At 33.1% G+C, this 17,553-nt stretch overlaps 1 protein-coding gene across 1 annotated transcript in view; it reads right to left on the bottom strand.

Annotated features, from left to right (window-relative positions):
- Nucleotides 1-17,553, bottom strand: part of LOC101896376 (potassium voltage-gated channel protein eag) — a 274,849-nt gene that overhangs the window by 67,834 nt on the left and 189,462 nt on the right. Inside the window, exon 5 of the mRNA XM_059118706.1 lies at nt 5,623-5,670. Within this exon, the coding sequence (XP_058974689.1) occupies nt 5,623-5,670 (48 nt within the window). The remainder of the gene's footprint in view (nt 1-5,622; nt 5,671-17,553) is intronic.

Raw genomic sequence — 17,553 nt, 5'->3', positions numbered from 1 at the left:
GGTTGAAGTGAGAGGAGTGTGAGAGAAAAAATAACTTTATTTTACATGCATATGTCGAGGCTGGGGGCATGTGTTGATTTTATTGCCCATGTCCTTTTTTCTCTTTGCAATGACATCCAACGACCGACCGTCGGACTGACTGAATGAGCAACAATAAATTGACACAAACAAATTGAGGTCAATTGGTGTTATTTTTGTCATTTTCTGTTGTTTTTCAATTCGCCCAACTCGTTGTTCGGTTCGCCTTTTATTGTCCTTTGGTGGAAAAATATTTTCTCATATGGGTGACAAGTTCGGAAACAAAGCCATCTGCCGCCACACGATTCGCTTCTGCATTTCTTGCCGTCTCCTCTAACATCCAATCAAGTGTGGTTATTTGTGGGCCAACTAAATAAAGGTAATTCGGTTTAGGGCAAAATTTTTGTTCTTTGTTTTCCAGTTAGCAGCCGCAGCAGATGCCGCTTTCATTAGGCCAAAGAAAATACTAGGTATATAAAGGTCGCACATGAAAGGATAATAAAATAAAGAAATGTGGCCAAGAAGCATTCAATTTAATGGGGAGGACAAAAAGCAAAGACTGTGAGCTTGAGAATTTTTTTCAATAGGAAATGTTTTCCTTTAACAAAAAATAGGGTCCTAACCGAAAATCGGCTGAATTTTTTCTATACAGAAAAAATCCGCCGGTACTGAAAAAAACCGCCAGTACTGAAAAAAAACGCCAGTCCTGGGGTCCTGCGATTTTTTTTCTATGCGGAAAAAAACCGCCAGTCCTGGGGTCCTGCGATTTTTTCTATGCGGAAAAAACCGCCAGTCCTGGTGTCCTGCGATTTTTTTCTATGCGGAAAAAACCGCCAGTCCTGGTGTCCTGCGATTTTTTTCTATGCGGAAAAAACCGCCAGTCCTGGGGTCCTGCGATTTTTTTCTATGCGGAAAAAACCGCCAGTCCTGGGGTCCTGAGATTTTTTTTCTATACCGAAAAAAAACCGCCAGTCCTGGGGTCTTGCGATTTTTTTCTATGCGGAAAAAAAACCGCCAGTCCTGGGGTCCTGCAATTTTTTCTATGCGGAAAAAAAACCACCAGGGGTCCTGCGATTTTTTTCTATGCGGAAAAAAACCGCCAGTCCTGGGGTCCTGCGATTTTTTTGTCTATGCGGAAAAAAACCGCCAGTCCTGGGGTCCTGCGATTTTTTTTGTCTATGCGGAAAAAAACCGCCAGTCCTGGGGTCCTGCGATTTTTTTGTCTATGCGGAAAAAAAACCGCCAGTCCTGGGGTCCTGCGATTTTTTTGTCTATGCGGAAAAAAACCGCCAGTCCTGGGGTCCTGCGATTTTTTTGTCTATGCGAAAAAAACCGCCAGTCCTGGGGTCCTGCGATTTTTTTTTATGCGGGAAACAAAACCGCCAGTCCTGGGGTCCTGCGATTTTTTTCTATGCGAAAAAAAAACGCCAGTCCTGGGGTCCTGCGATTTTTTTCTATGCGGGAAACAAAACCGCCAGGGAAACAAAACCGCCAGTTCTATGCGAAAAAAAACCGCCAGTCCTGGGGTCCTGCGATTTTTTCCTATGCGAAAAAAAAACCGCCAGTCCTGGGGTCCTGCGATTTTTTTTCTATGCGAAAAAAAAACCGCCAGTCCTGGGGTCCTGCGATTTTTTTCTATGCGAAAAAAAACCGCCAGTCCTGGGGTCCTGCGATTTTTTTTTCTATGCGAAAAAAAACCGCCAGTCCTGGGGTCCTGCGATTTTTTTTCTATGCGAAAAAAAACCGCCAGTCCTGGGGTCCTGCGATTTTTTTTCTATGCGAAAAAAAACCGCCAGTCCTGGGGTCCTGCGATTTTTTTCTATGCGAAAAAAAACCGCCAGTCCTGGGGTCCTGCGACTTTTTTCTATGCGGGAAACAAAACCACCAGTCCTGGGGCCCTGCGATTTTTTTCTATGCGGAAAAAAACCGCCAGTCCGGCGGTCCTGCGATTTTTTTTCTATGCCGAAAAAAACCGGGGTCCTGCGATTTTTTTTCTATGTCGAGAAAAACCGCCAGTCCTGGGGTCCTGCAATTTTTTTCTATGCCGAAAAAAACCGACAGTCCTGGGGTGCTGCGATTTTTTTCTATGCGGGAAACAAAACCGCCAGTCCTGGGATCCTGCGATTTTTTTCTATGCGCCAGTCCTGGGGTCCTGCGATTTTTTTCTATGGGAAAAAAACCGCCAGTCCTGGGGTCCTGCGATTTTTTTCTATGCGAAAAAAAACCACCAGTCCTGGGGTCCTGCGAATTTTTTCTATGCGGAAAAAAACCGCCAGGGGAAGAAACCGCCTGTCCTGGGGTACTGCGATTTTTTTCTATGCGAAAAAAAAAACTGCAGGACTTTTGGTGTTGAAAATGGGTCATGTAGGTCCACGTTTTGGTATAACCCCCATATAATGGTGCCTCCCTATTTTCGGTATTTGATAATTTTAGCTTCATTATTCACCGATTTTTTTCAAGTTTCGCATTTGAATATTGTAATGGCTTATGACAAAAATTGTCTATGCTGATCCATGACGTCGTATAGACCCTAATATAATGGCTACATTCGGCATTTTTAAGATTTTAACAGAATTTTTAACGGATTTTATTTTTTTGAAAATTGCGAAATTCGTTCCAAATGGTGGATGGCGTTAAAAGTTCGGCCCGGCCAAATTTTGGTAATTCAAATATTTGAATCAGAATTAAGTCAGATGCGAAAATGGATAAAATCGGCCCACGCTATCAAATACCTTGCCCACAAAGGCTCAAAATTTTGAATAATTACAACTTTTATAAAATGTAATGCAAGTGTCCGATTGTCTTCCAATTGCACATATCAAAATATTTTTACTAATGCGAGATCTTTTGTAAAGATGGTAGATATCGGCCGACTCCTTCTGATACCTCGCCCACAACGGGTGAAAATTTTGAATAACCCAATATCTCTGATAAAATGCGAAATAAGCTTCCGATTATCTTTAAAATCCACAAATGAACGTGGAATTAATCGGTCTACTCATTCTGGTGCCTCCCCCACAACGGGTCAAAGTTTGGAATAACCCAAACTCTCATGAAATGCGTAGTAAGTATTGGATTCTTTCAAAATTTCACACATAACAATATTTTTACCAACACGAGATCTGGTGTGAAGATGGAATATATCGATTGACTCCTTCTGGAACCTTCCACACAAAGGGTCAAAATTTTGAATAATAAAGTGCACTTTAAAATTGAAATAAGTATACGATTCTCTTCAAATTTCGCACATCCCAATTTTTTTTTTGTATTAACCCAAGATCGGATAGGGGGGATGATAGATATCAGTTCATCCTTTCTGTTATCTCCCGACAAAGGTTTACAATATTTAGTTCTTATATCTCTCACAGCTTACAAAACAGCTCAGCTATTCTATGCAAAGATGGAATTGGTTACCAAATCTCAACCAGAGATCTGACATGAATTTGTTTTTTAATTATTGACCTACAGCTTCTGGTACCTCCCCCCGACAAAAGTTTAAAATTTTGATTTAATTTGGACATCCCAATATTGTTATAAGTATTAGATGAATTTGAATACTTCGGCCCACTCTATCTGGCAATTCTCTCACATTTTAACATTTTCCAAATAATATCTCATATAAAGTAAATGATGCAGATCTACTCAAAATATGGCACTGGTTGGGACAACGCAAGATATATATTAAAACAAGTAAGCAACGGCTATCGTCGTGCGGGGCCGACCATCTGATACCCTACAACACTACCATATATGTTCGAAGTCTCCTTATATCCAAATCCATTTTGGAAGGTTTCGTTTTTGAAATAATGTCAAAGAGCCCTGCCCAGACTTGGAGAATTTGGCCAATATTCACGTACTCCGTCGTGTTGTATTCTAACAGTTACACACGAAAGTTGTGGTCCGTTTTATAGATAAATATAATCCAATAGTCATCCAAAATGCTAGACTTCTTCCCTGTCCTTAACTCTTTTCTGATGCGAAATTCCGTGTCGATTAGTTTTCAATTTGTGGCAACTACAAATTAGAAAAATTTAAAATTTTTAGTCCCCTTAAGAACAATAGGCTTTAATTCTGACCCTAACCCTACCCCCATATAATTTCGTGAGGATCCGCCGATAATTGTGACATGCATCTAATACCCCCAAAGCGTAGTGTTGAGGGTTGTAAAAAATTAGAAAATTTTCAATTCAAAATTGTGAGTCAAATTGAAAAAATCGCATGCGATAAAAAATATGGCACTCTGTAACAACAATATTTGGGGAAATATATCAAATACAGCTCAGAAATACATTTGCTAAATTTATCGAGATCGGTTCTGATTTGGATATAGCTCCCATATATAACTTCGTCCGATTTACCTTTTATTGTGCACCAAACATCTAATATTTGTCCAAATGGGATGGAATTTGGCACATACGACCGAATTGAGTCTAGAAGCTTGTATGTCAAATTTGGTGAAGATCGGTTCAGATATAGCTAAAGCTCCCACATATATATTGTTCATCCGATTTGTTATTTTTGTCCTCCGCAGCCGTAATATGCACTCTGTAACAACAATATTTGGGGAAATTCATCAAATGCAGCTCAGAAATACCTTTGACAAATTTTATCGTGATCGGTTCAGATTTGGATATAGCTCCCCTATATAACTTCGTCCGATTTGCCTTAAATTGTGTACCAAACGTCTTATATTTGTCCAAATGAGATGGAATTTGGCACATACGACCGAATCGGGTCTAGAAGCTATTATGTCAAATTTGGTGAAGATCGGTTCAGATATAGCTCCGATCCGATTTTTTATATTTGTCCCCCCCCCCCCAGCCGTAATATGCACTATGCAACAACAATTTTTGGGGAAATATATCAAATACAGCTCAGAAATATATTTGCTAAATTTTATCGATATCGGTTCAGATTTGGATATAGCTCGCATATATATTTTAATCCGATTTCATGTTAATTGTGCACCGAATGGGCAATACAAGTCCGAATTTAAAAGATACAAATGCTTCGGCATACTTAGTCCTTTGAACTTTAAATTATAATTCTAATCATTGAATTCTCCCATAAAAACTTTTAATTGTTATGTGGAGCTCTACTAAATTAGCGAAGAGGTGTGGGGTATCATAAAGTCGGTCCGCCCGACTTTAAGACTTTCCTTACTATTTTTTATTCTGTATTTATTTTATTTTTATAATTTTTAATATATTTATTACATTGCTATTTTATTTTTTAATTTGTTGAAATATTTAAATTTTTCTTTTTTTTATTTATTATTTTATATAAATTAATTCATTAGATTTATTTATTTTTTTTTTTTTATTTTATTGTCCATCGAAAAATATTTTGGGACAAAAACCCCAGTACAATTTGGAAATCCCATATCAACATTCATAATTGAAAGATTATCAGAGATTCGGAATAAATGGTTTACAAACAAATAAATTTAATTTCAATGACTGTTAGATTTTCAAATAAAAATATATGGCATTTATTTCATTGAATATTGTGTTTCTTTTTTTTGCTAAGGTAGAAAGGCTTATAAATATTAAATTAAATTCAAATAAATAAAAAGAAAAAAAAAAACAAATATAAATTCTCTACCTGGTGAGACTTTTCCGAATTGCGTTAAAGCACAGCCACATTGTAAATCTGTAAAAATTTTTGTTGCAAATTTATTTCTTTTTTTCTTTAGTTTAATTTTAGTTCAATTTTAGTTCAACACAGGCTTGAATACCTTTTTTACGGGATGGAGTTTCAAAGGGGCGGTGAGGGGGAAAAGAGATATTAGCACAATACGTTATTACACCAACAAAATATAGATCAACATTGCACTGCAGAGGAGAGACACAGTGAAAGAGAGAGAGAGGTGGAGAGCGAGTTCAAATTTACACATCGAACAATTTTAGTTTCAAATTCAATTAAACTCTATATTTATTGGTTAAATGGCCCACAATAGCACACACACACAAATACACACAGTTATGAGCAAAAGAGCTAAAGATAGATATAGAGGGAAAGGAGAGAGAGAGAGAAACTGAGTTAGAGAGGGAATGGGCTGTAAAGAGGCGAACAAGGTCGATTGTTGGTGGTTAAACAACCGCACAGCAGTTTAGCTGATTATATGGAGATGGAGATGTTGACCCAAATTGATGTTTACAGTTTTAGTTTTGTAGCATACTTTCGGGCAAAGCCAGCACCAGACGTCATCACTACGACGACCACCACCACCATTACAATGGGAACAACAAGCACAACAGCAAGAACTATAGCCAACAACAATAAGCCAGCTATAGCCAGCCAGCCAGCCACAAGTTGTAAACGCTTCCGTTCCAACGAACATTTAATGCTACTTCAATTATGTTGTTGTTGCTGTTGTTCATTTTGTTGTTGTTGTTGTTGTCTATAACACATTACATCTACAATTACACAATACTTAAATACATATATATATATATATATATACACATTGAAAACATTACTGGTATGGTTAAGAGGTAGCTAGGGGGTCGGGTTGCTACAGTGGAGCAAAAACAAAATTTTGGGGATAATATTTTTAATTAATTTCTCAAAAGACAAAGAATTGGGAATTTATTAAAAAAAATTTTATTGAAACACCCTTAGAATTTATTTTTTTAACTTTCCAACGATGTAAATTTTATATTTTAATTTTATGAATCAATTCAATCAATAATTCAATAATCAATTTTTATAAAAAATTCTATAAATGTGAATTTTTTTGAAATGACAATTTTTGTGTATTTTATAAAAAAATTGTAAAGTTTCTATAAAAATATGTATTTTTATTATTATTTTTTTTAATTTTCACATCTATGAAATATTTAAAAAAATATTTTTTTTAAAAAAAACTCCCAGAAGATGTTGTTTTTTTAGCTTATCATGGAGACTTTAACTTTCCACAGATGTACATTTTATATTTTAATTTTATGAACTAGGAATTTTTTATCAATTTTTATAAAAAATTCTATAAATGTGAATTTTAAAATATATATTTTTTATTTTATAAAAAAAATCGTAAAATTTCTCTAAAAATAAGTATTTTTATTATTTTTGTAAGTTTTCCCATTTTTAAAATATAAAAAAAAATATTTTTCTTAAAACAACTCCCAGAAGATGTTGTTTTTTTTAGCTTATGGTGGAGACTGATTTTTAAGAAGTAATTTTTAATAAGTATAAAAAATAAGTTCGGCCGGGCTGAATTTTTTATATCCTCCACCTCTTGAAAAATTTCAAAAAAAAAAAAAAAAAAAAAACCCAAAAACTACCACTTAAATGAAAACCTTTATATGGGGACCATACGAAGACGTGGACCTGCATACGAAATTTTTGCCATAGGCTGAAGTTCCCTTTACGAATTTTAAATACGAAATTTGTTGCAATTATTTTTTCCAATTTCTAAAACCGTAGATTTTTTTAAATAATTTTTATACCCTCCACCTTGAAAAGGAGGGTATATTAACTCTGTCATTCCGTTTGTAACATCCTAGATATTTGTCGTAGATCCCATAAAGTACACATATATTCATGATCAGCATAAAATTTTATGTCGATTTAGTGATGTCCGTCCGTCTGTGGAAATCACTCTAGCTTCCGAACGAAATGAAGTAGAGAGATACAATTTTACTCAAATGTGTATTATATGTGCAGGACTTTTGGTATTAAAAATGAGCCATGTAGGCCCACGTTTTGGTACATCCACAATATAACGGCACCTCCCGATATTCGATATTTTGATGATTTTAGCGACATTTTTCACCGGAATTCTTTCAAATTTGGTATATGAAGTTCGTAATGAATACTACAACCTATGACAGAAAATTGTATGTGCAGGTCCACGCCTTCGTATAGCCCCCATATAACGGAACCCCCTGATATTCGGTATTTTGATGATTTATGCGACAATGGAAATGTTTCAAATTCTGTATTTGAAGTTCGTAATGGATACTAAAGCCTGTGACAGAAAATTGTCATTGCCGGTCTACGTCTTCGTATAGCCACAATATAACGGTATCTCCCGATTCTCGGTATTTTGATGATTTCACCAGCTTTATTCACCGGAATCAAATTTCAAATTTTGTACTGGAAGAACCTAACGGGTACTACAACCTATGGCAAAAAAATTCGTATGCAGGTTCACGTCTTCGTATGTCCCCCACATAACGGTACCTCCCGATATTCTGTATTTTCATGATTTTAGCGACATTATTCACCGGAATTTTCACAAAATTTCGTATTTGAAGTTCGTAATGGGTACTACAGCCTGTGACAAAAAATTTCGTGTGCAGGTCCGCGGCTTCGAAGAGTCTCCATTTAATAGTTTTCATTCAGGTGGTAGTTTCCGGAAGTTTTTTGAAATTTTTCAATTCTTTTCAAATGATGGAGGGTATTAAAGGTTCGGCTCGACCGAACTAAGCTGCTTTCTTACTTGTTTAAATTTCCATAGACGCGCATTTTTTAAAAAATATATTTTTTCCAATTCTCATAGGCGTGGATCTTTTTAATAATTATTCCATTCTAATTCTCATAGACGTGGAAAAGATTCACGTTTTCAATTCCCATAGATGTGGATTTTTATTTTTTTTCATTCCCTCCGATTTGGATATATTTAGAAATTATTCTTTTACAATTCTTTATTTTTTCCAATTCTCATAAACATGAATCTTTTAAAAAAATATTTATTTTCATTTCTCATCGGCGTGGATCTTTTTAGAATTATTTTTTTAAACGTTAATTTTTTTTCAATAGCCATTCACGTTTATTTTTTTGAAAATATTTTTTTTTGTAATTGTCAAATTTTTAAAACTATTATTTTTCAATTTCCATTCACATTAATTTAAAACTTTAATGTAAAACGTGGATTTTTTAAAAACATTTTTTCCCAATAACCTTTCATGTTTATAATTTGGAAATAATTGTTTCCAATTGTCAAATTTTTTAAAAACTATTATTTTACAATTTCCATTCACCAATTCCAACCATTCCAATTCTCATAGACATGTATCTTTTAAAAATTATCTCTTTTCAAATCTCATCGGCGTGGATCTTTTTAAAATAATATTTTTCTCTATTCTCATAGACGTGAAATGTTCAAAATTTATATTTTTTTAAATTTCCATTTACGTTAATTTTTTTTTGGAATATATTCTTTTCCCATTTGCCTAAAACGTGGGTTTTTTAAAAACATTTTTTTTCAAAAACCATTCACGTTTATTTTTTTATTTATTTATTTTTTTTTTTTGAAAATAATTTTTTTCCAATTGTCAAATATTTTAAGACTATTATTTTTAAATTTCCTTTCACCAAATCCAACCATTCCAATTCTCATACACATAGATCTTTTTTAATTATTATTTTTTCAACTCTCATCGGCGTGGATCTTTTTAAAATTATATTTTTCTCAATTCTCCTAGAAGTGAATTTTTTAAAAATTATTTTTTTTTTAAATTTCCATTTAGGTTAATTTTTTTTTGAAAATATTCTTTTCCCATATGCTATTCACGTTTATTTTTTTGAAAATATGTGTTTCCAATTGTCAAATTTTTTAAAAACTATTATTTTTCAATTTCCATTCACATTAATTTAAAACGTTGATGTAAGACGTGGATTTTTTAAAAACAATTTTCTCAAATTTTTAAAGATTGTTTTTTTCTTAAATTATCACAAGCGTTTTTTATTTAAGTTATTCTTTTTTCAAATAAATATTTTTTTTTAATTTCCATTTAAATGTTTTTTTTTAATTTTCATTTACTTTTTTTTCTTTTTAAAATTATTTCTTTCCGATTCTTATAGACGTCGATATTTCAAAAATTTTGTTTTTGTAGATTTTTTTAACAAATATTTTATTTTTTTTTTAATTTGCATAAATTCTAATTTTTGAAAATATTTTACCAATTTATCAAATTTCTGTAGAGATAAATTAAAAAATAGTATTTTTCAAATAGACGTTAGTTTCTCAATTTTCCTTTATTCTGAATAAATATTTTTTTAAATTACAAAGATATTTTGCTAAAAAAATATTTAAATTAAAATTTTCCAAAGTTTTGCAGACAAAGAAATATATTTTTAAATTTTCACTTTAAAAAATATATATTTTTCATTTTTTTTTTAATTTTACTGGTATGGATTTTTTTTAAAACTTATATTTTTAAATGTTTTTAAAGAAATATATTTTTAAATTTTCCCTTTAAAAAAATATATATTTGTTTTTTAATTTTACAGGCGTGGATTTTTTTAAATCTTGTGTTTTTAAACGTCATAGAAATTGATTCAAATTTTATTATTTCTCCAAATTTAAAGAGACCCTAATTGCCCTATCTCCATTTATGACTTTATTTGTCCTTGAATTCATAAATTTGTCCAATTTTCACACAAAAATATTTCTCCTATTTGCTCCTGGCTACAACAACAAAAACCTAAATTAAAATTTGCATATTAAATCGATTTTATTGAAAGCTTCAATAACAACCCTTGTTTTCCAAATGCAGCATGTAAGTGTGGTTGTTGTTGCTTTTTCTGTGTACATCGCTACATAAAATACATGGAAAACCTTGTTAAATGTTCAACATCTGCAATTAGTTGTTAATTAGTAACATAAAATTTTTATTAATACAAAAACAAAACAAAAAAAAAAAAAAAGGTTACAACAATCATGACAGATTATATTAACCGCCTAGACCTCAGAAAGTTATTCAATGGAAAATGACAGGAGAAGAACATTTTTTTACAAAAAATAATTTAAATTCAATGTTGACAATAATCATTGAATTTAAATTATTAAAAAAGAGAGATATTCCCTTAAAAAATTAAAAGGTGGAAAAAATTGTAAATCCTTTATTTACGTTTTTAAGGGGAACAACAACTATAACAATTTATTTTAAAAAAGCTGTAAGTTCGGCCGGGCCGAACTTTGAATACCCTCCACCATTTGGAATTTGGCAATTCTCAAAAACAATAAAATCCGTTAAAAATTCTGTTAAAATCTTAAAAATACAGAAAGTAGCTGTTATATTAGGGTCTATACAACGACATGGAAATGCATAGGTAACATTTGTCATAAGCCATTACAATATTCAAATGCGAAACTTAGAAAAAAATCGGTGAATAATGTCGCTAAAATCATCGAAATATCGGGAAGTACCGTTATATGGGGGCCATACGAAGGCGTGGACCTGCACGGACAATTTCTTCTCTTAGGCTGTAGTATCCATAACAAACTTCAAATACCAAATTTGAAACAATTCCGATGAGCAATGTCGCTAAAATCCTCAAAATACCGAATATCGGGAGGTACCGTAATATGGGGGCTATACGAAGACGTGGAGCTGCACAGACAATTTTAAGTCATAGGCTGTAGTATCCATTACGAACTTCAAATGCCAAATTTGAAACAATTCCGGTGAACAATGTCGCTAAAATCAACAAAGTGCCGAATATAGGGAGGTACTGTTATATGGGGGCTATATGAAGACGTAGACCTGCATAGACAATTTTCTGTCATAGGCTGTAGTAATCCTTACGATCTTCAAATACCAAATTTGAAACAATTCCGGGGAGTAACGTCGCTAAAATCATCGAAATACCGAATATCGGGAGGTACTGCTGTATGGGGGCTATACGAAAACATGGACCTACATGACCCATTTTCAATACCAAAAGTCCTGCTGAAATAATATATATTTGAGTGAAATTTTATCAATCTAATTCAATTCGTTCGGAAGCTAGAGTGATTTCCACAGACGGGCGGACATCGCTAAATCGATATAGAATTTTATGCTGATCAAGAATATATATACTTTGTGGGGCCTAAAATGTACATTTCGAGGTGTTACAAACGAAATGACAAACTTAGTATACCCTCCATACTATGGTGGAGCGTATTAAAATGCGAAATTCCTTAAAAAAAAGAAAAAAGTGGAAACAATTGTAAATCCATTTTTTAAATATTTATGAGGACCAACAATTATAAAAATTTATTTTAAATAAAAACCAGTGGGAAAGGTCAAAATAAAAAAAAATTTAAATACCATAAATTAAGTAAAATTCTATGAAATTTTAAATAAAATCTTCAATTATCTTCTTTACTTCTTTCATTTTCAAAACTGCAGTCAGCAAGTTTCCTCTACTCTTTTTTCGACTAGAAGAAATTTTTTTTTAATTTTTTCTAAACCGCCAAAAATCTTTAAAAATATTTTTGGAATGACCTTTATTTCCTATGATTTCTACTCCTAAAGCAAGGGGTGAAAATAATATCTTCCTTCAATTTTACCTATAACCTCTAATTTTTCCAATCTAAAATACCTCCATATGTGCTATATTCAATGTCTGCCAAAAACTTAAGCATACTTTGAGGCGTTGTATAGTTTTTATACGATTCATTCATTTTGAAATTTTCTTCTAACCCCATTTGCTTTTGTGTCAATTCGTTGTGTTGTTTTTGCTGTTGTTGTTGTTATTTCTTTTTCTTATTTCACTTCGTTACATTGTTAAAAAAAGCGCTTTTGTTTTCTTTTAGTTTTCCAACAAATCTTTTGAGTTTGTTTTCTTAGCATCTACGCTGTGGATATGGTTCTCTGTGGCATACTTTTGAGGATGTAGTTGCAGTGACGTCTGACGTCATCATCATCATCATTATGGGTGTTGTTGCATTGTTAGAGAGGGGGGGAAATTTGTGTTAAAATGTTGATTTTTGAATGGAATATTTTGAGGGTTTTTTTCTTCATTGGAGGGTAATTTTTCAGGAGTTAAAAGGATATGGATCTTAAAAATATATATTTTCAGGAACAATTTGGAATTCAGAAATTGAATCCTGTGGGCAAAATTATACTTCATCAAAGATCATTTTGGCTAGTATGCCATTTATTTTTGGATAGGAATAAAAAGACCTATTTTGTGCGTGTCTTTGCTATATTTTATTTCTAAAATTCCTGTCAATAGGTGGCGCTATGCGAGTTAGGTTTTCAAACTAAGTTCTTGGACGGATTACTATATTCATTGGATGGTAAACATTTTATTTTGGAGGTGAAAAGAATATAAATCGCATTAGGGCAATTTCAGGACGCCTTTGATATTCGAAAATGCAATCCCGTAAATAAAATTATATCTCATCGAAGATCACATAACAAAGTGTGCCATCTATTTCTGGGAAAAATCTAAATTACTTGAGGTGTAAACCGTTGCTGTATTTTTATGCCCTCCACCATAGTATGGAGGGCATATTAAATTTGTCATTCCGTTTGTAACACCTCGAAATAGACATTTTAGACCCCACAAAGTATATATATTCCTTTGATCAGCATAAAATTCTATGTCAATTAAGCGATGTCCGTCCGTCTGTGGAAATCACTCTAGCTTCCGAACGAAATGAAATAAGTTGATAAAAATTTACTCAAATGTGTATTATGTATGCAGGACTTTTGGTATTGAAAATGGGCCATGTAGGTCCACGACTTCGTATAGCCACCATATAACGGTACCTCCCGATAGGCGGTATTTTGATGATTTTAGCGACATTATTTACCGGAATTGTTTCAAATTTCGCATTTGAGATTTGTAATGGATAATACAGCCTATGCCAGAAAATTGTCTGTGCAGGTCCATGTCTTCGTATAGCCCCCATATAAGGATACCTCTCTATTTTCGATACTTTGATGATTTTAGCGACATTTTTTACCGGAATTGTTTCAAAATTGGTATTTGAAATTCGTAATAAATACTACAGCCTAAGACAGAAATTGGGCATTGTAGGTCCACGTGTTCGTATAGCCCCCATATAATGGTACCCCCCGATATTCGGTATTTTAATGATTTTAGCGACATTATTTACCGGAACTATTTGAATTTTGGTATTTGAAGTTCGTAATGGATACTACAGTCTGTGACAGAAAATTGTCTATGCAGGTCCAGGTCTTCGTATAGGCCCCATATATCAGTACCTCCCTATATTCGGTATTTTGACGAATTTAGGTACAATACCCACCGAAATTGTTTGAGATGTCGTATTTGAAGTTCGGATGGATGCTACAGCCTGTGACAGAAAATTGCGGGAAATGCGGGTTTAGTCCTTCGATATAATGGTACCTCCCGATATTCGGTATTTTGATGATTTTAGCGACATTATTTACCGGAAATGTTTCAAATTTCGCATTTGAAGTTCGTAATAGATACTACAGCCTATGATAGAAAATTGTCTAGGCAGGTCCACGTTTTGGTATAGCTCCCATATAACGGTACCTCCCGACATTCGGTATTTTGATGATTTCAGCTACATTTTTAACCCGAATTTTTTTTTTCAAGTATCGCATTTGAATATTGTTCTGGCTTATGACAAAAGTTGCCTATGCCGGTCCACGTCATCGTATAGACCCTAGAATTTTTAACGGATTTTATTGATTTTGAGAATTGCCCAATTCGTTCCAAATGGTGGAGTGTATTCAAAGTTCGGCCGGCCGAACCAACAGCTTTTTTACTTGTTTTTATACCCTACACCACAAGGTGGTCATTTGGGCATTTGTTTGTAACAGGCAAAAGGAAACGAGATAGACCCATAGTTCCTTTTGATGATCTGCATAGAATCACATTCTGAGTCGATTTATGCATGTCCGTCCGTCCGTCTGTCCATGTATTTTTGTAAACAAAGTACAGTTCGCATTTATTGCCCTATCCAGATGAAATTTAGCAAAAATCATTTGTTTGACCCAAGGACGAACCCTATTGAAATTGGAGATAATCGGTCAAAATTTAGATATAGGTCCCATATATATCTTCGTCCGATTTGACTTTTATTGTGCACCAAACGTGTAATATCAGTCCGAATAGTATCGAATTTTGTACGTACGATCAAACTGGACCTGAAAATAAGTATGCCAAATTTAACCGAAATCGGTTCAGATGTAGCTATAGCTCCCATATATATTGTTCATCCGATATGTTATTTTTGTCCTCCGCAGACGTAATATGCACTCAATAACAACAATATTTAGGGAAATATATCAAATACAGCTCAGAAATACATTTGCTAAATTTTATCGAGATCGGTTCAGATTTGGATATAGCTCGCATATATATAACTTCGTCCGATTTACCTTCGATTGTGCACCAAACGTCTAATATTTGCCCAAATGGGATGGAATTTGGCACATACGACCGAATTGAGTCTAGAAGCTAGTATGTCAAATTTGGTGAAGATCGGTTCAGAAATAGCTATAGCTCCCACGTATATTGTTCTTCCGATTTGTTATTTTTGTCCTCCGCAGTCGTAATATGCACTCTGTAACAACAATATTTGGGGAAATATCTGAAAAATAGCTCAGAAATACATTTGCTAAATTTTATCGAGATCGCGTCAGATTTGGATATAGCTCCCATATATACCTTAGTCCGATTTGCCTTAAATTGTGTACCAAACGTCATGTATTTGTCCAAATGGGATGGAATTTGGCACATACGACCGAATTGAGTCTAGAAGCTAGTATGTCAAATATGTCAAAAGATCGGTTCAAATATAGCTATAGCTCCCATATATACTGTTCATCCGATTTGTTGTATTTGTTACCCACAGCCGTAATATGCACTCCGTAACAACGATATTCAGGGAAATATATCAAATACAGCTCAGAAATGTCTGTGCCAAATTTTATCGAGATCGATTCAGATTTGGATATAGCTCCCATATATATTTTTATCCGATTTCAAATTAATTGTGCACCAAATGGGCAATATAAGTCTGAATTTAAAATATACAAATGCTTCGGCATATTTAGTCTTTTGAACTTTAAATTATAATCCTAATCATAGCGTGTATGATTGAATTCTCCCATAAAAACTTTTAATTGTTATGCGCAGCTCTACTAAATTAGCAAAGTGGTGTAGGGTATCATAAAGACGGCCTCGTCCGACTTTAAGACTTTCTTTACTGTTTTTTTTAATTTCTCGAAGCCGGGTAAAGAATCTGTAGAACAATCAAGGTCGTGCATTTATGTGCATTTTTAAAGATTTTTTTTTTCAAAGACTCATAGAGCGTGATTTTTTTTTAAAGTTTTTTTTAAGGTCTCCCTGGGCGTAAAATTTTTTGAAGAATTGTCTTAAGGATGCCTAGAGCTTGGATTTTTTAAAAGACTTTAAGGGCTCCTTATTTATTTATTTTTAATGGATTTTTTAAGGATTCTCGGAACCATTATCTTGGATATTTTTATTATTTTTTTAAATGGGAATTTTTCAAAGACCCTTGGAGCAATTATCGTGGATTTTTTTTATTTTTTAAATTGAAACTTTTTTAAGAAGCCTTGGAGGAATTATCGTGGATTTTTGTTTTTTAATTGAAAAATTTTCAAATTTCTTGGAGCAATTATTTTTGATTTGTTTACTTTTTTAATTTTTATTTTTTAATGGAATTTTTTCGAGGACTTGTGGAGCAATCATCGTAGATTTTTTTATTTTTTAAATTGAAACTTTTTTCAAGGACCCTTGGAGAAATGATCGTGGTTTTTTTATTTTTTTTTTTCTTAATTGAAATTTTTTCAAGTTTCTTGGATCAATTATTTTTGATTTGTATACTTTTTTAATTTTTATTTTTTTAATGGAATTTTTTCAAGGACCATTGGAGCAAATATCGTGGGTTTTTTAATTTTTTTAATGAAAACTTTTTTCAAGAAGCATTGCAGATTTTTTTTATTTTTTTAAAGGAAATTTTTTCAAGTCTCTTGGAGCAATTATTTTTGATTTTTTTTACTTTTTTAAATGGAATTTTTTTCAAGGACCCTTGGAAGAATTATCGTGGATTTTTTTAAATTTTTTTAATGGGAAATTTTTTCAAAGACACCTAGAGCGTGGATTTTTTAAAGATTTTTTTTTCAAGGTCCTTAGAGCTATATGAAGGATCCTCACAGCCCTTGTCAGTGATTTTTTAAAGAACTTTTCTCAAGGATCCTCAATTTTCTTTTCAAAAATTTGTCACTTGATTTCCCATGCTTTTCCTCAAAGCTTAAACAGATTTTCTCAACTACATTCCTCTTTTGGTCTTTTTGTCTTTTTTTTTTAATTTTGTTTTTATGTTCTCTTGCCAAAAACTTTTGTTTCACTTTTCAGTTTTTCTCCCACACTCTTTGAGTTCTCCAGTTTCATTGGCATTCTGTGTTGTTCTTCGCATTCTCCTTCTGTTTCATTTTTTTATTTTGCTGTTGGTGTCGTATTTTCTTGTGAGGTGGCATGGTTTTGTCAGTTGATATGATTTTTCAAAGTTGAGTTTGATATGTTGAAGTTTTTGGGATGGTTTTTTTTTTGCTGTTTTCTTTAAATATGATGAGGTTGGGGTATATCAAATTATACTTCGGATTTTTTGTCCTTGTAAAAGGAAGGGTAAAGAATGTTTTCAACGATTTTTAGGACAATCAAGGTCGTGCATTTTTAAAGAATTGTTTTCAAAGACTCATAGAGAGTGGGTTTTTTTAAGGTCTTCTAGGGCGTATACTTTTTTAAAGAATTGTCTTAAGGATTCGTAGAGCGTGGATTTTTTTAAGA

Source organism: Musca domestica, unplaced genomic scaffold (assembly GCF_030504385.1).
Source record: "Musca domestica strain aabys unplaced genomic scaffold, Musca_domestica.polishedcontigs.V.1.1 13, whole genome shotgun sequence".
Classification (NCBI taxonomy): Eukaryota; Metazoa; Arthropoda; class Insecta; order Diptera; family Muscidae; genus Musca; species Musca domestica.
This window is presented reverse-complemented; position numbering and strand designations above follow the sequence as displayed.